The sequence below is a fragment of the Cyphomyrmex costatus genome, unplaced genomic scaffold (genome assembly GCF_001594065.2).
Source record: "Cyphomyrmex costatus isolate MS0001 unplaced genomic scaffold, Ccosl1.0 scaffold102, whole genome shotgun sequence".
Taxonomy (NCBI): domain Eukaryota; kingdom Metazoa; phylum Arthropoda; class Insecta; order Hymenoptera; family Formicidae; genus Cyphomyrmex; species Cyphomyrmex costatus.
The window spans coordinates 41,930-67,433 of record NW_017274977.1 but is presented as its reverse complement, the minus strand read 5'-3'; the positions used below and the strand labels follow the sequence as shown (position 1 = coordinate 67,433).

Here is a 25,504-nt window from a genome sequence, read left to right as displayed (position 1 = left end):
GGGGGGGGGGGGCTCGCTCAGTCAGGCGATAATAATTCTCACGTGTGTGCGACCCGTGCGCGCCGTTGTCAAACGACACCGTGACTCCGATTCGCCGCGCGTGGTGTACCCTCCGCGCCGCGCCGGGTCGTCCCCCGATGTAGGTTAAAGACACGCAGTTACGGCCGCGGCGTTGCGCAACGCGGAACGCCCGGTGCCAGTCGCACTCTCACGCGGGATTACGAGTTCGCCGGCGCGCGCGTGGGGAAACGTCGTCGCCGCCGCCGTGTCGCTTTCTCGTTGCTGTATAGGCGACGGACGGCGAAGAGGAGACCGACGATGGAGGGATCCGCGCAGGCGGATCCGCCGTCTCGGATTTCTTCGTTCGGCGGCGCTTCGTTCCACCACGTGCCCGTGAGCGATCCGCAGGATGATGCCCTGGAGGCGTACGCGCGCGCGCACACACACTGTTTCTCTCTCTCTCTCTCTTCCCGTCGGAGGCGCGAGAGCGAGACGGCGAGAACGCGGGGGAGGCGAGGAGCGCGCGAGAGAGAAAGAGAGGAAGGAGGGACGGAGAAAGAGGAGGACGACGCGTTGGTACAGTCGCGGCCAAAAGTGCGCCGCGTGACATAGATTCGATCGAGCGACGGCGATTTTCGCCGGATTCGAGCCCAGCGGTCGACGGTCCGTCGCGACCTCGACGGCAGGGTCGGCCGTCAACCGGCGGCGGCAGCGGCGACGGCCGGGCGACGAGACGACGAATGCGCGGCCAGCCCCCGCGGCGAATGCGGTCACTGAACCAGTTCCGTTTCGACCCTGACACTGCCATTGCCCCCCCGGGGGCGTCGCGCGATCCGTGTCAGATGCCACAATATTGCCGCCGTTTCCCACGCGTTATCCTCGCGTGCAACTTACCCCTGTCGGAGGACTCCATCGTCGATTCCGCGGACACTCCGCTGCTGTCGAGGGGGGGACCTTCCAGGACTGCGGTTCGTACACGCGGCCGAGGATCTCGCGCTTTCCACGGCGCACGTGGAGATAGTCCCGCTCGTGGTTCACGGCGGCTGGCACGCTCCGCGCACGGCTTGAAAATTTCTCACCACGGTATAAACATGGCCGGCCCGCGCACGGCCGCACGGCTCCCTGGCCTGTCACGATCCGCGCGCGACGGTAGAGGGGGGGTCGTTGAACCTTATCCGCGGGTACGAGACGGCGTCGCGGAAGGGCACCGGCCGCGCCAACTTTTTTTTCCGGGGCCTCCCGGGGAAAAACGGCGTAGCACCGTGGGCTACGGTGGGCGCGACCTAAAAATAGATCACCAATTCGGCGGATTGTTTTGACTAATAATACGCTTCGCAACCTACTCGCTGGTGGCACCACTGGGCGGTGATAGTCCACCGCCGGCGCGTCGCTGCGGCCGCGAGCGACACGCCGGCGTGCGCGCCACCGTGAGGCCGTGCACCTACATGTATGTATATACACGTAGGTATGCGTATACAGGCGCGTGCACATGATCGCTGTCAAACGCTGAACACGTTCAGAGTTGCACCCCGGATTTTCTCCTTCGCGGTCCGGTAATTGCGCTCGTGCGTTACAATGTCTGGGAGCGACGCGAAGCAAGCTCTCCGAAAGATAGACTTCCCTTACTGCGCCAGGGAAGCTCTGTGCAGAATCGGTACGAATTGTATAGGTATAGGTTATCTCGACGCCGCTATGGTCTGTTTATTTTAACTGTGCTCTCTGTTATAGAAGATAAAATTTGTACAAATTGTACGTTTCGATATTTCAATATTATACAGTTAAAGTATCAGATTTACGTTACTGTATAGTGACTGAAAGTTTGCCCATAAAGTTTTGTTTACCTCTCTAATCATTAGTATATTTTTACATGAATCACAAATTCTGGGGTGTTATTACATTTTATTAAATATTAGAAATAATAATTAACATCCAAAATGACCATCTTCGAACTTTGATATAAGCTTCGAGGTGTTTCAGGAATGCATGGTTGTATTATAATGGTTATACATCTCTCCTAGGCAGTCAGTAAAATGTGATCTTCAGTTTTCCAACAAATAAACATGTTTTAGTACAGTTGTTTTAATAATAACAATCCTTTGATATTTAATAAGATATAACTAATGCACACACATACTTTGAAGTTTTTAATATCATTCCGACATTTAATAAGGTCAACTTGCTGTCTGGATAGATAATTTGATACATATATATAAACTTTGTGGTCGAATTATTTTATCACTCTGTATATTTTAATATTACAATTTTTTTCTTTCTTCTCAATCATATTAAATTTTGTTTATTATTTGTTTAAGAGGTACTTTGCTGCAGACCTGGCAAGCAAGTGGACCTGCAAATGGACTTAATATCAGAGTTTGTATTCGGAGAGGTAGAGAAACGGAAGAAACGCAGCACGACACAGGCGATACAGGAGCTGCAGTTGATAGAGATCATGAGCGACTTCTTCCAGAGTCCAGGTGGCAGCCCTGCCGTGCGCAATGCTCTGTTCCTATCGCTCTTTCCAGCAGACAGTCCCAGATATAAGATTCTAGGTAACTTGGTATCGTTGGCAATTGCTACACAAAACAAGGCAGTCCTAAACGCAGCTGGCATTTGGATGCAGCAGTTAGGCTCTACCTCGCCACAGAGCGTAGGACTGGCGAGGCACATACTCAATGATTATTTCGTGCTTACTCCAAGATCTATCAATAAGTTGAAGCAGCTGCCTGTGCTCACTCCGCATTTCACTGCCAACCTGCTGACGGCAATAGGTGAAGTTTATGAGGACAAAGATCCGCCTACTGATCTGCTTAGATTGGTAGGCGAATGGATTGACGAAAACCCAAGTTTATTGTTGACCCCTCTGATGGACAATCCAGCATTGCCCACTGGTGGAATTCCAATGACACCGATAACACCAATAGCAGGCCTGTTCAGGTTAGTTCCTGTACAATTTCATATAGAAGTGATAAACGAAAGTGTCTAATGTGTCGAATTATTCTTTTTTTTTTTACCTACAGATGGTGCATATTGAGTCCTTTGCGTGATACTATGAACAATACAGAGGCTCAAGAAGAGTCACGAAAATTTTATTCAAAAGTTCAACAGTTACTCATGGACTCGGTGCTACGACTGAATAACAGTGGTAGCAACAAGCATGCGATTTCGGCGCAGCATTTGGCGTCTACTACTCGTTTATTAACAACGAATTTGCAGAATCGTCCCAACGTCGACACAGTCTTGCGTGATCTAGCCATGGAACGACTCGCGCAAGCAATCAGCACGGCTATGTCTGCGAACTGTATTTATGGAAATAAACGTATGTTTCGAATATATATAATAAAAAAACTATATATATATTTTTTTTATATTAAACGTATTCGCGATTATGTAATAATAGTATATAATAAAATATTATAATAAATATATTATACAATAAATAAATTTAACGTTTGTTTCAGAGGAACTATTAGCCCTTCTGCAACCATTGTCATATCAGCATTTTTTAATAGAATGGATATTACAAACGTATTCAACTAAGGCAGCTTGAGATGAGAATAATTATTAGATTGATGCAAAAATAATTGTACAAACAGAAAATAATAATCTAATATATTTTAATTTCTTATTGTATTATTAAAGCGTTCATAATTTTGTTGCTTAATTATTTATTATTAAAAATAATTGTATCCATTTGTTTATAATTTTCTGGTCAAATACTTCATCAATTTTTCGACTCGTTTCCACTGCTTTAAAATCTAGTTTGAACGTATAAAAAAATTGCTCGGAATTGCTTCTTTTTCATATTTAAAAAATAATGATAATTGGTCACAAAGTTAACACCGAGAACAAAATTACTAACACAATTAACAGACTGAAATCTGCATTTGAAAATGGTGCAACATGAATATAAGGAATGTTCTTTTTGAAAGTACCATGCAGGAACTTTTTGTACTTAGTATGCAATTATGCATAGTACAGTTCAAAATGTCGTCATAGTGCATGTGGTATAGATAGATCAGTGCGAGTTCAAGTTCTCAAAAAGAACGATATTTGATACATACACAGTGCACATGTTGCACAAAGGTTAATTGGTTATTAAAAAGTGTTTAAATAAAAAAAAATCGTAAAGATGGAAACTAACGATGAAAGTACATCTGATGATTCAGTTAAAAAGTGTTTAAATAAAAAAAAATCGTAAAGATGGAAACTAACGATGAAAGTACATCTGATGAAGACGATTCAGTCGATGCAATTCTTCTTTATTTTTATTCTCGCTGTATGTATTATATGCTGCACTGCCTCCAGAGATAGTACGAAAGTTCTTGTACCTAGGTACCAATTTTCAAGTATTCCGTTCAAATAGAATGCGTACACTATTTTGTAATGACGTAAGTTCCAGCATATGAAACGTGCAATTCTGCATCTTGCACTAGTAGGTACAAAAAGTGCAAGCACCATCATCAAAAAGAATAAACTTATAATTGAACATAATGGGTGTTTTCTATCTGTGACACAAATTGTGAGTGTTACACTGTGTCACATATTGTCAGGATGCTGCTTATAAAATACATATGTGCTTCCCACAATACACAACAAATCTTATTTAATCACAACTTACTTGATACAATCTTAACTTACTTAATATTTATAATCTATTAAACGCTAATAAAGCCTGCATATTAATAACAGTTTCAAATTTTGTACTCGTATTACTTTGGTTACAATCATTTTATCACACTAGATCGAACACATTAGATGTTATTTATTTACTTATTGGTCTACAAGTTTGCTCCCGCCGTTTTCATATAGATAGTTTTATACCTGTAAAAACGGCAGGAGCAAACTTGTATTACAATTTTAATAACATCAATTTTACGAGCTATTTAGAGTTATGTTACTTTAAATTTAACAGGATGCCACTACAAAACATGCTTTTCTTTTTCATAATTGATACTTCTAGCGACACAGCACGGTAAAACCCTTTTCGCTGTGTCAAATAGTGTGGCACCATATCGTTGCTGGAACGTTTTACACTAAACACTGCCGCCTGTGTCGCTAGCTGGAAAGCACTCTATATTGTAAAATAAAGTACCAAAATTTTAAACAGTAAAAACTGACATTATTTTTGCATCAATCTAAGATGTCGGTGGCGATAATAACGACGATAATGTATAATAATTTATTTTGATTGTGATATATGAAATAAATATATTTGTACATAAAAAATATGATTAGACAATTGTATATTTGTTTTATTAAAAAATAAAATAATTCTGACAAAATGCAACTGATTTTAACCTTACAATTTTATCCTAATATTTACAACATTTAACATACCTAAAATGGCTTAAATGTTCGTTTCTGTTTTAATTCCTGCAGTCTTTTTTTGTCCAGTTCAAACTTTTTTCGCAACTCTGCTAAATCTAACAGAGAAAAATTACACACAAATTAAACACAAATTCTAAAAACAAATTGTACTATAAATTTTATAATTAATAATTGTACTTACTCTGCTTTTTCGATTCACGAATTTGGAAAGTATAGAAATTAAGTAATTGCTTTTTCTTCTTGCGTTGTTCTTCCTTCTGCTGTACTTTTCCGATAGTAGATTCCTTTCTGGACGGTGCAAATTGTCCTCTTTTTTTTTTACCTGTTACAGTTACCCAGCCATTGTTGCTCTCATCTGCAGCTTTTTCTTGTGCAATACGGTCTTGTACTCGTTTATCATATAAATCTATATATTCCTCGATGTCTTTCTTCATTAATTGCTCATCGTATAAAGTATCATTATACTCTTTACACCATTCTGTTTTTAAATAAAAATAAGTTTAAAAATAATAAAATCCATTTTTTGCAATTGAGAACTTCTTACACTGTTTATCTTTTCTTCAGTTCTCTCCAAGTGGAGAAAAGTAGAAGGATGAATAAAATTCATATAAAGTCTAACTATGAACACCATTCTAAAAAATAGTACTTAATGTGAAACTAGGTATACATATATGTTTAATACTGTTAGATGAAAAAGCAAAAAAAGCTTTCTTACAATCTAATGAGAAATAAAAAATAGACCTCAAGTGACATGAGAAGTTTGTTTTTCATTTTTGTACGTTAAACTGTATTAAATTTTCTTTCTTGCTCTTGTCAAATATCAAACATTTAATGTATTTTACTTTAAATTTAAAAAGTACTACTAGTTTAACTATAAGAAGCAAACTTATAGAGAATATAAAAAAAAACTTACTTTTCACTCCTGTGAGGCAAATGTTTTTCTCATTTTTCAATGTAATTACAAAATCTTTTGAAAGTTCCATAGCTTTATCTAAAGAGGATTCCTTCTTAAAAACGATATATGCAGTTTTAAATCCTTTCGTATTTGAAAGCGTAACAGACTGTACATTTCCGCAAAGATTAGTGAATGCATTGTTCAGGCAATCAACAGTTACATACGGCGGTATGTTCAACACAAAGAGAGTTCGGTTCCTGGGATATTCCGGTTCCTGATTTCTCACGGAATGTTCCTTGAAAAATAGCTGGTGCTTGTCGGAACTGTCCGTGTCGAAGCGAATCCATAACGCTATAAGCCGAAATAATTTCGATCAAAGATAATTCAGGATATATGTATTTTAATACATACAACACAACTTACTTTTAAAACTTGTTGCATTCTGTTTACTGGCTTTCGTAACCATTTTTAAGGCCTAACCTAACTATTGTATATTGTATTGAATCTTGCAAATTTTTGAGCCCGATATCACTAACTCCTTCTTCTTGGGCAAGCAGGGCGAGTTCTGAAGCCCATGGTACATAGGCCTGGTTTACATCGTGCACTTGGTACCCGTACTAACTAGTTACTTTCTATTAAATTATCTTAATTTTAGCAATGTATTTAAAGAATGATGTATAAAATTGATACAATACGCATCAAAATGTTTAACTAAATACGTTTATTGTGTATACATTGACATATATCGCTGAAATTAAGATATAGAAAGTAACCAGTTACGCGTATCAAGTGCACGATGTAAACCAGGCCATAGAAAAACGTAATGCCTAGTTCACACTGGATGCGATGGGCGATGAACGATGAGCGATATCCAATAAAAGCTTTGCTTTAGCTCACACAACGATGTAAAGTAGAGTTCTTATTGGTTATCGCTCGTCACGCATCGCTCATCGCGCCTAGTGTGAACTAGGCATAAGGCCGTAAATGTGATCAGTAAGCGAATTGACCAATCACAGTTGAAAACGTAAGCGGCGGCCACCAATTTGTTTTTAGATTTGTAGATGATTGATACCGTTACGGTATGTTCTTATCGGTATTCATTGGTGTAATATTTTATGTATCGTTCAATTATCAATCTTATAGTCGAATATTATTCCAAAATCTGAAGCATGGTGGCTTGGTGGCATACTTCCACCATGATCTGAAGGAGCGGATATCAACTACACAACAATTTCCACTCTTTTGCGGTACTCTTGATAAAAATAAATCACAGAAATAATTAAAGATCTAAAATTAAAACAAGTAAATTACATGATGGATTGTTTCAAATCATTATTTTTTAAAATCACGTAATTTGAAAATTCATGTGATATTAGAAATAATATCATCTGTTATGTGATTTTATAGTTATCGAATTTTAAAGAATTAAATAATAGGAATTAAAAAGAAAAAACGTATTTATATTGTGTGACTTTTCAAATTACGTTATTTAAAAAAAATCAAGTACTGATTTGGAATAATTCGTTACGTAATTTACCTATTTTAATTACATGATTTTATTATGTAATTTTGTGACGTGATTTTTTTCAGTAGGGTCTCTCTCTCTCTCTCTCTCTCTCTCTCTCTCTCTTCAATGACCGCGAATTCACTGAATATATTTGTCTTGTTTTAAATGCAAAATTGTTTTAAGCAACGCAACAGGATTGATGAAAGATTAAATAAAGAGAGATTAAACAAACTATAAAATAATACAAATGTAAAACTCTCTTATATGTATATATTATGCCGGTTCAAAACTCGTTGAAAAAGAACGGACTTTATGGTGCGGTTTAAAGAGTTAGGTAATAAATTTAAAAAATATTTTGCGTGTTTGTTTTAGATTTGGAACATTTATTAGACACACGTACAGAAAAGAATAAATTGAAAGGATTCGCTTAATGATTCAAAAGCAAAAAGAGTTGAGATTCATATGAAAATGCAAAAAAAATTTAATAAATATTGTTATTCATGGAATTTGGTCGACTAAAAATTCAATTTTTCAAATTATCTTCTTTGCTTCAGTTCGTTTTATTTCTTATAAAAAAATTTTCAAATAAATATTATTTTATGTATTTGGCATTTAAAACAATTTTTTTCATAAACTTATCGTTTTCTCTCATTTCCCTTTTGTATAAAAAAAAAATGTAAATGAGGTAGACAGAATCGACTTTTTTTTCCTAAAGAGATAGTAAATTAAATAATATGTTATACTAGCGAGTGAAGTGTTATTTCTTCGTCGTTGTATTGCAAGTAATCAATTCGATCAACTGGCGAGAATGCGACGCGTTGCACATGCATACTACATGCCGCGCAAGCGACATGCACGCAAATGTCAGGGACACGCGAACAATTATTATAATATACACTCGACTTTTTTTTTCATTTTTGTCTATTCTCTAAATTTTTTAAAGTAGAATCTTATTCTAAAAAGTGAAAATTGAGCCAATCTTAAAAACAGTCCAATTTTCTTCAATCTTTAAAAAAGAAATTTTATTCTTTAAAGTAAAATTCACTCGATATAAAATTTTAGGGCAGATTTTCTAGTAGAAATACGTTATTCTTTCTTTCTCATACAAAAAGAGTGAGAGAACACTGAATAATAATCAATCCGAATTATAAAAAGTAATTAGAATAATAAAATTTTAGCTATACTGTTATTTTACCTACGTTTTTTGCAAACAAATATGGTATGTGTTCAGACATCATACTGGAAAAAAAAACTAAATTTCCATAAATATTTATTTGAATAGTCCCAAGTAAATATTTATTAAGTGCAAACATATATTTATTCAAAATAAAAACATTAATTTAGCTATCATCTTTTTTATTAAGTAAATACATATTTAAGTAATTATTTATTGTAAGTAAATAATTATTTAGTACTATTCAAAGAAATATGTATTGCAATTAATATTTTTTTTAGTGTAGAGAAAAGAAGAGGAACCGCAGAAAAATCGAAGAAAAGTATGTAGAAATTACGCGGAGGGAAGAATCTACGATAGCACAAAATTTCGCATGCTAAAGCGTTCTCTCGACCTTTTTTCTTTTTCTCGACAATCTCGCGAATGTCGACCCGTTTCGTGCGAATAATCAAATCGATATAGAAGTCATGGCACCGGGAAATTATTGATCAAAGCGGCCGCTTAACCGCTGACAGTATACAACTGTAGCGATCGCGGTAGTAATGTGCGGAGGAACGCTCGTCGCACGAGCGCCGCGCACTCGAAACTCGGTGAAGCTGGGCTTTTTGCTGCTGCTCTTCTCGATCGCGCATCTGCCGTTGCTGCGACACGCCGATGCTAAGATACTCCAGGGCGATTTGATTACAAACGAAGTAATTACCAGGATGGAATAGATTTTAATAAAACACGAAACCGCGAATTGTTTCCGGGGTTTGGCACTCTTGCATGGTCAATACCATTGCACGACGTACAAGCAAAGTTTTCACTGTGTTTCTACCTGTTGTTAATACAAAACGAGTAGATTGTTATTACAATAAATAAGTACGATTTAAAATGCAAATGTAAATAAACGAATGAAGGCGATAATCAATGTTAAAGAATAAAAAGAATTGTATTCTCATTCTCGGAGAGAATGACAATCGCATTTCCTTTTTATTATTTAAATTGATGTACTGTTTTAATGATTTGGTGTTTTAATGATCTTGGCAAGTCGAAAAGATTAAAAGATTTATAATTAATACCTACAAAATTTTATTAAAGAGTATCAAAAAAATCTTTACAAATGCAGTGAGGATAAATTTATAACATTGATATTATAATTTTACATTCAACAATGTAACTGTTACGTATCACAGATGTTATATTCATTCATATCGCTAAAAATGTAAAATCTCTAATATTGACATTAATATATTATAATTTATTATTTGTTCGGTTGCAGAAATGTACAACAATTGTAAAAATTTTTTCATACTTTTTTTTCTCTTACTGTATTTGCGGTTCTTCTGATAATAAAATATGTACAGATATTAATTATAAATCTTTCTATCTTTACTGTTAATTGGTGTTTATTAGGCACTGTTGTTCCAAAGTATTTTTAAAATTAATATGCTTTAGATGTAGACAATAATGCTCATCAATGCAAAAGCCACTGTTATTATTGCAATACAATAGTGACTCCAATGACCTGTAAATCCGTTTGAAAAAATATAGAATGTAGAATAATGATAGTTAATAACAAATAATTAAAATTGTGATTCTTTCAGAACTGGGCATTCCTCGCAAGATTCTGTTTTTTATCGAAGACCAGTCTTCTTCAGTACCACTTTCAATTAGGAGGTGAAGAACATAATTTGAAGCTTCTTCTGTACTATGATGGAGCACAACAATGGCCCGCAGTTTATCCTTCCAATAAAACGTGTCAGGAAAAAGAGAGTATTCTCAGTCTCGAGAAAGGTCAAATAATACCACTGAATACGTCGATACCAATGCGTTACTCTTCGGGATGTGTCGAAGGTGAAGACGGTATAGTTCTATGCGATAATCAGAGGGGATTCATCTCGTCCCGACCAAGATGGTGGTATATAGTTTTAGCCGATTGCTTTTCCACGAAAGGTTTGAACGTCACGTACCGGATATCGCTGACTAATGCGGCGCCCGGTACATTCTGGAAGGAGCACTTTTCCGCGGACGAATTCTGTAAGTAATTTGATTTTCACAATTGGCGAATCTCAGAGTAGCGTTCCTTAATTGTACCCATTTCTCGTTCTAGACATACTGCCACTGTTGATACCGACCGCCTGCTTCTATACGATATTCATCGTTCTCAGTCTCTACATAGCGTTGCAATTGCGCTCCAGGAGATTGCTACATATATCCTACAAATTGTTCATAGCCTCCCTGATATGTCAATTACTGGGAGTGTCATTCGAGCTTTATAGTTACATTAATATTGGTCTGACAGGAATGTCAGCATTGAATGCTTATTTATTAGGCCAATTCTCAGAAGCATGTTCCGAGACTCTGTACACAGTTCTCATGCTGCTGCTCGCTATCGGTTATACGGTTACCAAAAGTGTCCTTACAGCATCGCAAATCCGATGGCTTATACTATTTGTCAGTAGTACTACCCTTTGTCAAATGTCGTTGTGTATATATCAATCCCAAGCATTTGATCCAGGATTGGTGTTGTACATTTATGAGTCGTTACCGGGCTATATGTTAATAGCATTGAAATTAATTGCCTGGTTTGTGTTTGTCACTCGTTGTTTCAAGACCATCAGAAAATTGCATACGAAGCTCCACTTCTACGCTTCGCTACTTTTCTTAGGATCAGTGTGGTTCCTCTTTCATCCTTTAACAGTATGTATACATATTAGAAAAACTGTTTCAACCAAAAATGTTTGTTTAAAATAATTGTTTATATCTTTATTCTATATAGAAAATATTCTGTAAAAATAAAATTTGTTTTTCTTTTTATTTCTATAGATATTGATCAACACTATATTCGTAGACGCATGGGTGAGAGAAAGCATGGCCAAAGGAAGTTCCCTCTTTATTGTCTTCTTGGGTCACTTACTGTTTTTATATGTAACTCGACCATCTGTGAATAATAAACGTTTTCCATTCCACATTAGAACATTCCAAGTTGTGCCTATAGGTGGTCATGGACAGGATCACAGTTATGAACCTGGTCCTCAAACAGCGATTACCACATTTACTATCACACGGTCACCAGCTCTCGTTAATTAATAAATGTAAATATCACAATAAATATAGAAAACAAACATGGTAAATTGATGTGCAACCACTGGTGAAAATGCACTGTTGAAGAAGCTATTACAAAAAAGAAATGGTTATTAAAAAAAATTTTTATATTAATATATTTTTTTACCATATATCATATAGTGCGATGCAACAAATGTACACATTTTTGCATTGTGTCTATCAAGATAAAATTCCTAATTCAAATAATAGAATAATGTTAACAATATTGAATTGCCTTTAGCAAACGTTTGTATGTAGTTCAGAATCTATACAATTTTCCTATGTCACGAAGACATTTATAATAAAATATGATGCAATTTCATTCTTGCCTTTTATTTTGATAGATTTATCCTGTATTTAGAAAAAAAGCTAGACATGAAAAGCTTTTTAAGTACATATATTGCTATTAATTTCCATTTTCATATTTTTTTTATGTACATTGTACCAACAAATTTAAGAGCAGATTGTCCAATGAAAAAATCTACAATTATTTACACAATAATTCGTATTGTATTCAGGTCCCATTGTACATTCTAAGACTATTATTACTATTTATCAATCACAAGAACCATCTAACCAACCGTCTCTCCATCTCTGATTCACTAGTTTACAATCAAATTCTGGTTTCTGAAGTTTCTTGTTGACTTCGTTATGGATTCTGCACAGCCACTGGCTCAATTTTTCCTGCGATCCGGTCTGCGGTGGCGAGCGTTTCAATTGCTCCTGCAGATCTTCCGCGCATATACTGCAAGGGTAAAATTTGGAAAATGTATGGAAGAAGCTGTTCATGTCAGCTTTTTGTTTCTCACTCGGACGATCAGGATAATATGCCGCCATGGTATGCAAGAAGGCCCAAGTCTTCGAACCCAACTCATCCTTGTCCAAAGGACAATCCTGTCGAATACTATTGTTCCTGGCATTCGGTGTTTGTTCCTGTTTCTTTTGTACTTCCTGAAATAAAAATTTACATAAATTATAGGCCTATTCTTTTTAACTAAACTTCTTGGACCATTCATCTTCTCTTTTCTTCTCTAGTGTGAAAAGAGAAAGAAAAATAATTCATGTGTAAGAAGTTTAGCTTGAAAAAGATTGGTCTATAATTTATAATATTAGCTTAAAATTGTTGTTGTTATTTGTAACATGAGTATATTCTTTTTATCTGAATTTCTCGCACAGTTCATCTTTTCTGTTTTTCTTCTTACATTGAAGAAAAAAAAAAGTTAACAAGAAATTTAGCTGAAAAAAAGATGATCATAATGACGCCGTAATAAATTTATAATAAAAAACAAGAATAATTTATCTGTAAGAAAAAATAAGGTGAAGGTACAGAATACCCCGTTCAGTTCAAATTTTGATAAAAATACACTCATTCGACGAACGGGGCGTAGCCGCCCCGAACCTAAAAGCTTTACTGTCTATTACACCCCTCTGACCACATGGGTTATGATTTATTTGGAATAGAACTACGTATAATAGAAACATTGCACGAAGTAAATAATTCATTCAAATTTTTAAATTGATTTTAAAATTCATGCATTCTATTGTACGGATAGTGAAACGCATGCGCAAGAGGTCACACAGCATGAAGAAAGCATATTCATAGCGCTTACATGTAGTCGGTATGACAGATTTCCTAACCTCAACAGTCGTCAACTTTAACGCTTAATATCTCTGTTCGGAGGGCAGAGTGGCACTTTTTATTGCCAGATTCGTTCGTTTCGTGCAAAAACGCGCCGAATGAGTGTGTTTTTATCAAAATTTGAACTGAACGGAGTATTCATCTATACCTTTACCAAAAATAATCTGATAAAACAAGCTCTAACACTTGAGTAATAGCGACAAAATTAATAATAATCCTCAATGAATTTGTCAACAAACTACTGATTTACCTTCTCCGAGTCGTAAACTTCCTTTTGACGTTTCGCCCACGTTCGAAAATCCATACAAGCTCGACACGGCTTCTCGTTTGACATTCTCTCGATTCGTACCGTACGTGAAGATCCTCAAGTGTCACCGCAGGCAGGTTAATATAGCTCTCACGTGCGACATAATCTCCAGTTCCACTCTCGTGATAAAATTTTCAATGCTTAGGGCCTCTTTACCTTTGCGTTTGTGCATTAACAATAAAATCACACATGACGTAATCGAGACGAAACAAATTCGTGAATAAAAGGCATGTCTTTATAATACTGGAATTTTTATACGATCGCCGCTCTCACAGCTGACGAATCGCTCCATGATGCAATCTGACCTAACCCTAACTCTAGCCTGATGATGTCGAGTTATGATGGCTACGCGCGAAAACGTTAAATTAATGATATCTAGCGTTAAACCCTGACTTGTATGTTACACGGTATAATAATAAGTTGAAAAGTGAAACAAATTAATTTTATTTTCTACTTTCTTTTTATTTTTGTGTCTGTACGAGTACTCTGGCGAAAATATAAATACTTTATAAAACATTGACAACCGTTCGATGACGATTTTTTAAGAATTTATACGCTTTCAAACTATAAGGACGCTTACACAACACCATTGAGCTTTAAACATCTTCAGAACGCTTATATAAAATGCCGTATATATCGTTTGATGAAAGTTCTATGATCCTGAAGCAATGCTTTAGAGAAAACGTTGATACATGCACTTTCGTACAGAGAATTTATATCGTCAATTTTTCGAACTATTAGCAAACATTTTTCTCAAACTCCGTTTTCCAAACGCTGCAATGTTGCAATTTCTGCTTTTCAAACATTCCGTTGACCGTTTCTACTCTCAACAAACTTCTGTAAACGCATCAATAAGCGTCCAATAAACATTTATGAAACTTCTTATTTTTGCCAGGGTATACAGCTTCGAACACAGTAAGGCTGCGTTCGGAAATATCACCCGAGTATCCCCCTGAGTATCGTGTTATCCTTCTTTAACATTGGATGAACAACAAGGACAAGATGATACTCGGGGAGAGATAAACCTGGGTGATATTTCCGAACGCAGCCTAACAGATATGTAAAGAATGGTTTTGATGGAATATCTAAAAATTGAGCAAAATTAAATAGATCGCTCAACATTTTGTTTTCTAGAATATCAAAATTTGTAAAATAATTATATAGGAAATTCAAACATGCATAATACAGACTAAAAGCAAGACTATTAAAAATTTTGGTTTTCTTATAATAATTTTTTTCAAAATTTCTGAAAAAAATTATTAAATAATTATTCTAAAAATACGAATGCATACAGCTAATTTTGTTGTAAAACCTTTATATGAAAATTTTTTTATACCTTAAATAGTTTTCGATAATTTATTATTCAGATACTGAGAAGAAATACTGATGCTGTTTATATATTTCTTTTATATCATTAGTATTTTTTAAGTTACAGATGGATCTTTTAAACCAATTTGATAATATAATAGAAAATACATGTCAAGAAGAAATGGATAGAGAAATTTAACTTATATAATAATCCACTATTTTCGCGTAAAGTTGTGAAGGGCATAATTAATATGTTCAATAATTTTCTTTCGGAAAATTTTATTCCTTTACTTCAAAATAATATGGAGCATCACTTGAAACCAATAGCAGATCCAACTACTTATTATTATACAGCGCAATTTATTTTAGAAAATAGTTAAAATATGTTTATTAAGTTTTCCACGAAACATTCTAGATTTAATATGTATAGAAACAAAAGTATAGGGGAGAATGTCCAAAACCGGACCGTATTCCAAATCGGATCTTTTTAATTTAAATAAATATGGTTAAACAGATTTGCATGTTATTTATAATGAAAAGTCCTTATAAGACACCGAACATATGACAGCCGTTCGGCAGTATATAACTTTGTTATAACGTTTATAGAATAGACGCAAATATGTATTTCGGCTACCATGCGAAAATTTTTTTTAAAAAGAAAATCTTTGTAAATCATTATTTAAGAGATATAATATTAAAAATTTAAACGGTAATTGATTTGAAATAATTAAAAAGTGTAGAATTCAAAAATATTAAGAGTTTTGTGATTACTTTTGCGGTTTATTATAAAACTTGTTCCAATAGTTCAAAAGAACACGTGTCCAAATCGGACCTCTCTTTGGGTGTCCAAACCGGACCTATACAAAAAAACATTAAAAAGACGAGTAAACCAGCTCTTTAAAAAAGCAAAGAAAGAAGGTTGGCCACAACCTGGTTGTAATACTGGTGATCAACCGACCAGATCTGGTCTAAGAAACATTAAATCAATAAAATATCATGTGTCATAAGACTCAGATTAATGGAATTTTTTATATTGACTTTAATTCTAATAATATAGGTAAACTGTATTTTTATCTTTGAGTCTTAAATTGCTCGTTTCCACTCAATACTAACAAAAATTAATTAAAATATTTTAAAATTCTATCTAAAAGCCTATAAAAATAAGAGAGGCCAGATGTGGAAATATGAGTTCTAAATCGAACCAAAAAATGCATTTTTACATTTTCCATTATAGTTCGACACAGGTAAGAGATACGTCAAAATAGTTTAAAGTAAAAATGAAGGAAATTAAATGATCTTTCGAACGACATTATTAGTTTTATGATCGTACTTTATTTACGCCTTATAAAGAACAAAAACTGCAAATAGGTTCATTTAGATCACTCTCCCCTATTTATAGATCCAGAAATGTTTAAAATTGGAGAAGAGGCTGTTTACGTATACGAAAATAACAAAAATCTGAATGTCCAAATAAAATCGGTACATGTAGTTCAGGTTTCTTTAAAAGAAACATTAAAAACTATTCTTCAGATACCAGAAGTACTCATCCAAATGAAAGAATATATCCATAAATTATCTATAGATAAGATATATTTAGTAAATTTCATCCAAGAGGTGATCTGTGGTTAAAAAATATCATATGAAAAATTTTGACAAGAAAGTAAATATTGACAAAAAGGAAAAATTTATTTACGCAAAAATTATAAGGTAAATTATTGGATACAGAGACAAAACATTTCAAATATTAAACTTTTAATGACATGTAAGATTCTAAATAAATTTGTTATTAAATTTTTATACGCAAAAAATTTATATTTAGAGTGGTACAAATTATTAAAAGTTTAATACATAAAATGTTATATTACTTCGTTATTCATATTTATTGTAGCTAATAATATTTTGTTATACGATGATGTTTGTCGTATATATCTAGAAAACAAGCTCTCCTATTGAATATCGTACCGTCATACGTTGGATATCATACGCAGTGTAAATCCTATAGTTTTTTTATCCATAAAGATTTCTCGAGCTATGATTGCATGACTTCATACATAAAAAGATTGAACACACACCATGGCGTTATTAGGCATTGAAATAGTCCACGCAATAGCAATAGCGATTGTCCGTGCTGAGCGACTCCTCCTCCAAATGTGCAATTAATATAACAATGTAAATAAAATAAAATTTTAATATGAAATATAAAAAGTTTCCACTCTCTATGTATATGCCATAGTTCATTAAATTTTACGAAATTTTTACATTAATTTTTAATTTTGAATATGATTTTTAAATTGTTTTATTATTAATACTGGATGTTAAACATTATTTTATACTTTTTAAAGCTTTTTTCTGTGTTTAATTAAATTATTTAGAATTAATTCTTTCATTGTGTTTAGTACAATAATATTAATTTTTACTAATTTTATCTTTTTATAATACAACCTATCTATTAAACTTATAATTAATTTTAATTATATACAATTTTTATTGCATTTTTCCTTTATTTCATTTACTAAGCTCATTCGGTAGCAGTCGGGAGTATTACTGTTATAAAAAAATTTTTACTAATATGGAGTAAATTTTCATTACTATTAAAGAGTATTGAATATTATTTCATACTTTTTGAATCTTTTTCTTTTATCTGTATTTTTAAATTTAATTTATGTAATTTAAATTCATATCATTTTTAGAGAGAGAGAGAGAGAGAGAGACTTTGCTCTAAAGAAAAACAGAAATTCGGATTGTTTGAAATTTCCTAAAGAATACTTTTGCGGAGTTTAAACAATTTCGAAGACTATAGTACACAAAAAGTTTTGTCTATTCTCGTAAGAATCACCCATCTATCTAAATCCATATCCATGTAATTATATGTACACGTACAAAGATACACACATGAAGACCTTGGATCAGTCGTTCCCAAACCTTTGACGTGGTTATATGTCAGCAAACCATTTGAAAATCAATAATATTCTTAATTATTGATCTATACGTTTAGACTGCAACTAGTGCATAAAAGTTGTTTTACTATCAATACATCTAAAAACTATACAACGTCAAGTGACATTCTAATTTAAAAAATTTCTTAACGTATAAGTAATTCTGACATCGACACAGCATTCTGTTCCTTCCTTATTACTTTTCAAGATAGCTGTCAGTTAACTGTAATTTTATTGTATTCTTACATTGTTACTTTTTTTATGATTGTAGTAGGCAAAGTGTGAAAGTAAAAGCTTAAAAAAAAAAAATATTTTGAGAATGTGTGAACTGCAAAATTGATATAAGAAACGGTACATTAAAGTGAATTGAAAAATAACCCTGCTGAGTCTGAGAGTTGAATCTAAAAAGATGATTCAAAATGAAGTAACGAATAACGACACAGAAGAATTCGTATATCAAGAGTGCGGTAAGACCTATATACATACTTCATAATACATCCTACCGTGAAAGTCGAATGAGACAAAATTATATGTGATGATATACGATATGGAACACCATTTATATAAGATCGTATGTAAACAGTATATGTAAGACATACGAATCATATCCGATCGTCTATGAAATATATGCGAATCTTACACGAATCGTATACGATCAAGTGTCCAACAATGCAATTTACATGTTATCGCATACTTCATAGACGATCGGATATACATATATGATTCGTATGTCTTTCATAGACTGTTAACATACAAGTCTTATACCAAATTTACTGTAACAATCTTAGTTTTATTAATAAACTTGGGCATTACAATTTGATGAAAGAAATTAAAGCATTATATGATCCACCATGCAAAAATAGGCAAATTTCGATATACAATATCTTTGTCAATAATCGTCGTGTCGAGATTCTTACAAAAGCATTTTAAAGCTATCTGTATTTCTCAGACCGGTACTTCAAAAAATATTATTACTGATACTACTGATTTTATGCAGCGTAAAGGACCTTTTTCCTATGATCTTGACCTTAAACAAGCTTTTGTCTTCGATCATTATTCATTAAAAAGTTATCAACAAAAAAATTCATCAATAAAATCTAACTATTGGACACAACTGCGATTCAGTGAAACAAATTCCCTGCTTTAACAGCGATAAATGTTTCCTTGTATAATTTCTTATATAATTTTTTATTCTTTAAAGCACAGAATTTCAGTTTTAAAGGAAAAAGATGTGAATTTACAGAAGGGAACTTGTTTCATCCGAGCGCAGTCCTGTCCGAAAGTTAGGTTTTATTAATGAATTTTTGTGTTAATAACTTTTAATGAAAGAAAGACATAGAACAACAAACGACGGCTAAAATTTGTTTAAGGCCACTCAGTGTGTTCGTTATCTCGATAAAATTATCTTATAGATAACCATCTAGATGAAAAAATGGCTTTATCTTATCTACATTTAGGTTATTAAAAATATGCATTATCTTTATCTTATCTTAGATAAAAGAAATGTTATCTTTTTCGAACTATTTAAGATTGTACAAGGATATTACATGAAATTAACTTCCAGTAGTAGTAGTAGTGATGAGGATTTCTTTAGTTTTACAGAAAAGAATACAGAGACTAGTGCGACACCCGTCATTTAAAGATATATTGAAGTATTTCCATATTTAGAAAAAAATAAATTTAAGGGAATAAATATTCTTTACTAGTATTCACAAATCAAATAAACTTTTTGGAAGTATAACACGTCATTGCCATCCTCAGCGCCAATAGAGAGTACCTCTTGAGTTGTAGACAACAAATATTAACTTGCACGTAGAAATCATTTATCAGACGAAATGTTGGAACAACTTTTGTTCTTAAAAAATATGTAAAAATATAAAATCGCATTTTTTTAATATCCTAAATTGTTTTACTACATAATAGTTACTTAAAAAAAAAAAAAATTATATAGACATTTTTTTAAATTTTAACTTTTATCTAGATTAATGTAAAATTAATCATTTTATTTGATCTAAGATACATTTTTGAGTGATCCATCTTATCTACATCTAGATAATTTTTAATTATCTAAGCGCAATACTGATTACAAGAAATGTTGAGATCATTGCTGGATAATTCCTTATACTGAATAAATACCCTGACATTTTATAAAATTACATAAATATGAATAAAGTTGCAATAAGTTTCAAAATTTTTAACGAAATTTACGAAGATACTCATCGCGAATAAAAAATTGTGCGCTGATGTGGTTATAGCCTGAAAGAGTAAACGTTGACCAATAAATTCGCTTCCTTTCGAGCTCTGTACCATTTTTCTTCACCAAGTTATTCGACGTTGACGAAAACTGAACTTTTTGATACAACGTTGAATAAATTGGTGACAAAAATCGTACAGAAGTCGAAGAAAAAGCAAATTATGTATTAAAGACGATTTAATCTTTCGGAAGCTGTGAATCACATTTGTGCATAATTTTTATTTCGCTCCATGCAACTTCAAAAATTACGTATTAAATTTCAAGTTTGAATGTATCGTCATTTTCATAAAATATCAGCAAAACAGTTTTTGCAGTGACGGTGTGAAAAGTAAAAATTTCAAGACTTAAAATGATTTTGTTATCATTTCGGTACGATGATTTTTGACGACGTTACTCTGTTTCGAAATTCGCTTGTTTTTGCAGATAATGCTTCAATTATGAAGAGTAGTGTGTTTTAAAAATTATGAGATTATCGTTTTCATGTTTAATTCATAATAAGTACTTTTCTTAATATTAAAATAAGCGCTCTCATAGAATGATTTCTATTACCGAGGAAAAAAAGGTTTTGACGTACTTAATCTTAGCTCAACCTTATATATTATAAAATAAAGATCATTTTAAAATAAAATTAATAATTTGCATTCTATACCCTCGAATAAGATAAAGTTGACATCTTATCTTGAAACAAGTATAACACGTTTAGAATAACAATTTAGAAATTTATATATTCCTACATTTAGAATAAGTGTATTCAGTTATATACGCGATGCTATAACATCAAAGCAGCGAAGCTCTCGTGATTTAGAGTATTAGGTAAGAAACAGACGGAACGGGAGATCCCTAGTTCGAATCTCAGCTGAGTTCTTAGTTTCACGATGACGAAAAATATAAATAAAATTCTTATCGCAGGAAAAAAATAAGAATGTTTAAATGAAGAATATTGCGTTGAATTTAATTTTTTCTCTTACGAAAATTAATGAATTAACAAGGGAGAATACATTGTATTAAATTTTATAATTTTTTATTTAACACTAAAATATTCTAGTATGAAAAATGTGTATAATTGGCTCTATGAAGATCTTATTTTATATTCTAGATCTTGGAGTAATAGCATTAAATATAGAAATCTCTTCTGAAAATGCGATATCTTCTAATCAGCGTAATAGTGACATACATATAATAGAAAATAGATCAAACATATGCGAAACGTGTGGTAAAAGATTTAACCGTAAATGGGATTTACATCGTCATGAGAAAATTCATAAAGGCGCAAAACCTTACAAATGCGAATATTGTGGGATACGATTTTCGTGAGTATTTAATTAACCAAAAAAAGTCAAAATATCTGTTTGGTTCTTCAATGTCAAAACTTAAATTAATTGGTAAAGAATAATAAATATTGCAACGGTCAATTTGCAGGCGAAAAACTACCCCACAACGACACGTAGTGACAAAGCATTGCAATGAGGAGCGTTACAAGTCTAATGAACACCTATATACTGGTGGCGTATCTTACAAATGTGGAATGTGTAATAAAGAGTTTAAATATAAATCGACATTGCGTAAACATGAAAGAGTTCATAATGGCGAAAAACCTTATAAATGCGAATTTTGTGGGATAAGATTTTCGTGAGTATTTAATTAAGTAACAAATGTTAAAACAATTATTTGGTTCTTCAATCTCAATATTTATATTAAATGATTAAAAATAATGAATATTGCAACGGTCATTTTGCAGTCAAAAAGGTACCCTAGAACGACACATAGTGGCAAAGCATTGCAATGAGGAGCGTTACAAGTCTAATAAACACCTATATACTGGTGGCGTATCTTACAAATGTGGAACGTGTAATAAAGAGTTTAAAGATAAATCGACATTGCGTGTACATGAAAGAGTTCATAATGGCGAAAAACCTTATAAATGCGAATTTTGTGGGATAAGATTTTCGTGAGTATTTAATTAAGTAGATAACAAATGTTAAAATAATTATTTGGTTCTTCAATCTCAATACTTGTATTAATTGGTAGAAAATAATAAATATTGCAACGGTCATTTTGCAGGGAAAAAGCTAGCCTAGAACGACACGTGGTGGCAAAGCATTGCAATGAGAAGAGTTACAAGTCTAATAAACACCTATTTGTTGGTGGCGTATCATACAAATGCGGAACGTGTAATAAAGAGTTTAAAAATAAATCGGAATTGCGTAGACATGAAAGAATTCATAATGGCGAAAAACCCTTCAAATGCGAATATTGTGGGATAAGGTTTTCGTGAGTATATTTAATTAAGTAACAAAAGCTAAACTAATTGTTTGGTTCCACAATCACAACGCTTAAATTAGATGGAAAAAAATAATAAATATTGCAATGAACACTTTGCTGCAGGAAAAAAGGACACCTAAGTAAGCACGTGGCTGCAAAGTATTGCAATGAGGAACGTTAAAGTCTAATAAGGACCTATATACTGATGTTGTATCATACAAGTGCGGAACGTGTGATAAAGAATTTATAAATATAAAGCGTATTTGCGTCGTCATGTAAGAATTCATAAAGACATACAACCTTATGAGAAATTATGAGAAATGTTTAGGTAGGTACTTCACTGAATGTGAGGAATCAAAAATATTATTTGATAATTCGTCTTGTACACTTAAATTAAGGTATAACTAATTATAAATATTGCTACGGTAATTTTATAGACATGTCTCAAATCTAACAAAGCACAAAATGCAGATTTATTTAATTTATTAATGGTATTATGAATCTAAAGAATGTGAAAAGGATTCCTTTACTAATTGGGTTATCATACAGATTCGAAGCACACAGATAAAGGACAACATTCTTTCAGGGTACATGCTTTAAAATTATCGTTTTTCCAATTTTTTCTCACTTGATAATTTTTGTTTTTGTACGTTTACATAATCGTATTTTTAGTAGTTTTCATAATATATTTCTGTTTACATTTATCTATCACATTTAATAATTGTAATGCTATGATGTATAATTGTAACATACACAACGCGTTTATTAGATATTTGGCTTTTGGAATTTAAATGTCAGAACGTCTGGAGTGCGTAGGGGATCGATGAAAAAAGGTTCTACAAAAATATATAATACTCGTTTCTGCTGCGTTTTGCAGAAAATCATAAAAAAGAAAGAAATCGTTTTTCATTTCCTTCTTTAACTTGAAGGAGTATTGTACTCGGTTCCGCGATCACCAGTTTCAATACCCTAAGATTTCTTTGTGTGGAGATTTCTAATGCATCAAGTTTATTCGTTGTTAATAATCTTACGACAACACCTAAGAAATTGAATCAAAACTGCAGTGCACCATATTTCAGAAAGCCGCAGTATTTAGCGGCGAGACGGGCTGTTGATACTGACAGATATGCATGCATTCCTGCAACAGCCCAAGATTTTAAGTATGTCTACAATAAGTAAATGTATAAATCTTGCATAAATGAGTTCTAAAGGGTTTTAATGATAAGTAATTACGTTTTGCCACTCTTGCAATTTTAAGCATAAAATGAAGCAAAAACGAGCATATACGTACAAATTTTTGCAATTTACCGATCGTAATTTACTTAGAAAGTAAAGAGAATCCTCTACGCTACCGAAGTTTTGACATTTAAATTCCATACACTCTCTAAAAATAATTATTTATTTTTTAGGGACGCACTTTTTATCCATAACGCGTTTGACGATGGGATATAAGATAATCTCAAATACTATTATATTTACTCTTAATAAGAGAAATGACCAAACAACGATGAAAGTAGTTGAGGAGAACACAGGTGTAATATTTTTAGAAGATATAGTTGAATAGATATATTTTCAGTGGTTATAATTTTTATACGAAGTACTCTAATGGATACTGTCATTTACATAGCATCGAAGCTCATTTTATTTCATATTAAGTAACCGTTAGGCCCAAGGGTCTAAGATCAAAATCAAATCGATCGATGTTTGTTGATCCTTTTCGTAATGCTTTCTTTATATCGAGGACAATTTCTTAATTTTCAAAAAATAAACTACATTTTACCAATGCTTCACCGAAGAAACTCTTTCACGAAGATTTAGTTAAACGACATCTACAAATTATCATCTTAAACTGATATAAAAATTAACCGATTTCAAACCGTATTGTGAGCTCAGGATATATTAGGCATATTTATTAAATTGTACCCTATTACGAAAAATTTACTAAAAAATTTTATAATTTTAAATAATATATGTTCTTGCACTATTGATGGATGATTATATGTCTAATCCCGATAGTATTATATTTTAATTTGAAACGAGATCGTAATAATGAAACGTGAAACTGACATTCTTTCGAAATCTACGATTTTTACCCTTTTAATTAGAAATAGAAATAATCGTGAAATTGACTCAATTTTCGTAAACATTTGTCAGGCCATTATTATGCGAATCATCGAAAAAAAGCAATGCGTTGCGGTAAGCTGCGTCTATCTGTGTTCGCTTCTTCTGCGTATGCTGGCGGTTATGAACATGTGCAATCATCGGTTTTCTATCAATGTCGGAAATTGAAAATAAGCGTATCGTAACCGAATTCACGAAAGGCTTAAATATTGAATAATATTGTCGCAAGTGTACCATCGCAAAAATATGTACCGTACTCGCGCGTATAGCGCTGTGAACATTATTTTTGAATCTCTTACATTTGATTTTTATGTTTGTTGCATATGAAACGCATGACATATAGGCATAAGATACAGCCACTCTGGACCAATGAGCATCTTATGTTAATTAAAATGTGTGTGTGGTCTTTATTCTGAATGTTCATTGGTCCAGCGTTCTTTTGTTATGCTTATGTTCTCTTAACCGCCGAGAAAATCGTCGGAAATATAATTACTTTTGTTAGAAAAAGAAAGGTTTTTTAGTCCTGTAAAGACTCATTTGTGCATAGATACTCTTTTATTGTATAATTTTTTTTTAATAAAATATTCTTTTTGTTATTCTCTCCACATAAAAAGGACTATTCTTTGTACCGTTCAAACCTTCTCCGCCGTTCTTACTCATAATCTTTACTCGTGGTGCGATCTGGA

The 25,504-nt window shown here is 33.3% G+C and overlaps 5 protein-coding genes across 6 annotated transcripts in view; 2 read left to right on the top strand and 3 right to left on the bottom strand.

Annotated features, from left to right (window-relative positions):
• Positions 1 to 1,231, bottom strand: part of usp (retinoid X receptor ultraspiracle) — a 98,553-nt gene extending 97,322 nt beyond the window's left edge. The window contains exon 1 of the mRNA XM_018539245.1: positions 895 to 1,231. Within this exon, the coding sequence (XP_018394747.1) occupies positions 895 to 913 (19 nt within the window). The 5' untranslated portion in view covers positions 914 to 1,231. The remainder of the gene's footprint in view (positions 1 to 894) is intronic.
• Positions 1,232 to 1,563: 332 nt separating this feature from the next.
• LOC108773133 (uncharacterized protein C7orf26 homolog) lies at positions 1,564 to 3,588 on the top strand. Its single transcript, XM_018538860.1, has 4 exons — positions 1,564 to 1,654; positions 2,313 to 2,934; positions 3,018 to 3,316; positions 3,459 to 3,588. The coding sequence occupies exons 1-4, from the start codon at positions 1,576 to 1,578 to the stop codon at positions 3,545 to 3,547; spliced, it is 1,089 nt and encodes a 362-aa protein (XP_018394362.1). The 5' UTR covers positions 1,564 to 1,575; the 3' UTR covers positions 3,548 to 3,588.
• LOC108773142 (ribosomal RNA-processing protein 7 homolog A) lies at positions 3,239 to 6,753 on the bottom strand. 2 transcript variants are annotated; one of them, XM_018538877.1, is made up of 5 exons: positions 6,647 to 6,753; positions 6,242 to 6,574; positions 5,510 to 5,806; positions 5,338 to 5,423; positions 3,239 to 3,296 (listed from the first exon to the last, which is right to left on the bottom strand). In XM_018538877.1, exons 1-4 carry the CDS (start codon positions 6,687 to 6,689, stop codon positions 5,338 to 5,340), a joined length of 759 nt encoding a protein of 252 aa, XP_018394379.1. In that variant the 5' UTR covers positions 6,690 to 6,753; the 3' UTR covers positions 3,239 to 3,296. The 2 variants fall into 2 exon arrangements, with proteins under 2 accessions (XP_018394379.1, XP_018394371.1); XM_018538869.1 differs by lacking the exon at positions 3,239 to 3,296 and adding an exon at positions 4,378 to 5,071.
• A 2,693-nt stretch (positions 6,754 to 9,446) lies between these two features.
• Positions 9,447 to 12,051, top strand: LOC108773033 (transmembrane protein 145). The gene is made up of 4 exons (XM_018538743.1): positions 9,447 to 9,596; positions 10,491 to 10,923; positions 10,997 to 11,586; positions 11,713 to 12,051. The coding sequence occupies exons 1-4, from the start codon at positions 9,447 to 9,449 to the stop codon at positions 11,974 to 11,976; spliced, it is 1,437 nt and encodes a 478-aa protein (XP_018394245.1). The 3' UTR covers positions 11,977 to 12,051.
• A 412-nt stretch (positions 12,052 to 12,463) lies between these two features.
• Alr (Evr1_Alr domain-containing protein Alr) lies at positions 12,464 to 14,272 on the bottom strand. The gene is made up of 2 exons (XM_018539079.1): positions 13,881 to 14,272; positions 12,464 to 12,942 (listed from the first exon to the last, which is right to left on the bottom strand). Exons 1-2 carry the CDS (start codon positions 13,962 to 13,964, stop codon positions 12,547 to 12,549), a joined length of 480 nt encoding a protein of 159 aa, XP_018394581.1. The 5' UTR covers positions 13,965 to 14,272; the 3' UTR covers positions 12,464 to 12,546.
• Between the last annotated feature and the right edge of the window lie 11,232 nt (positions 14,273 to 25,504).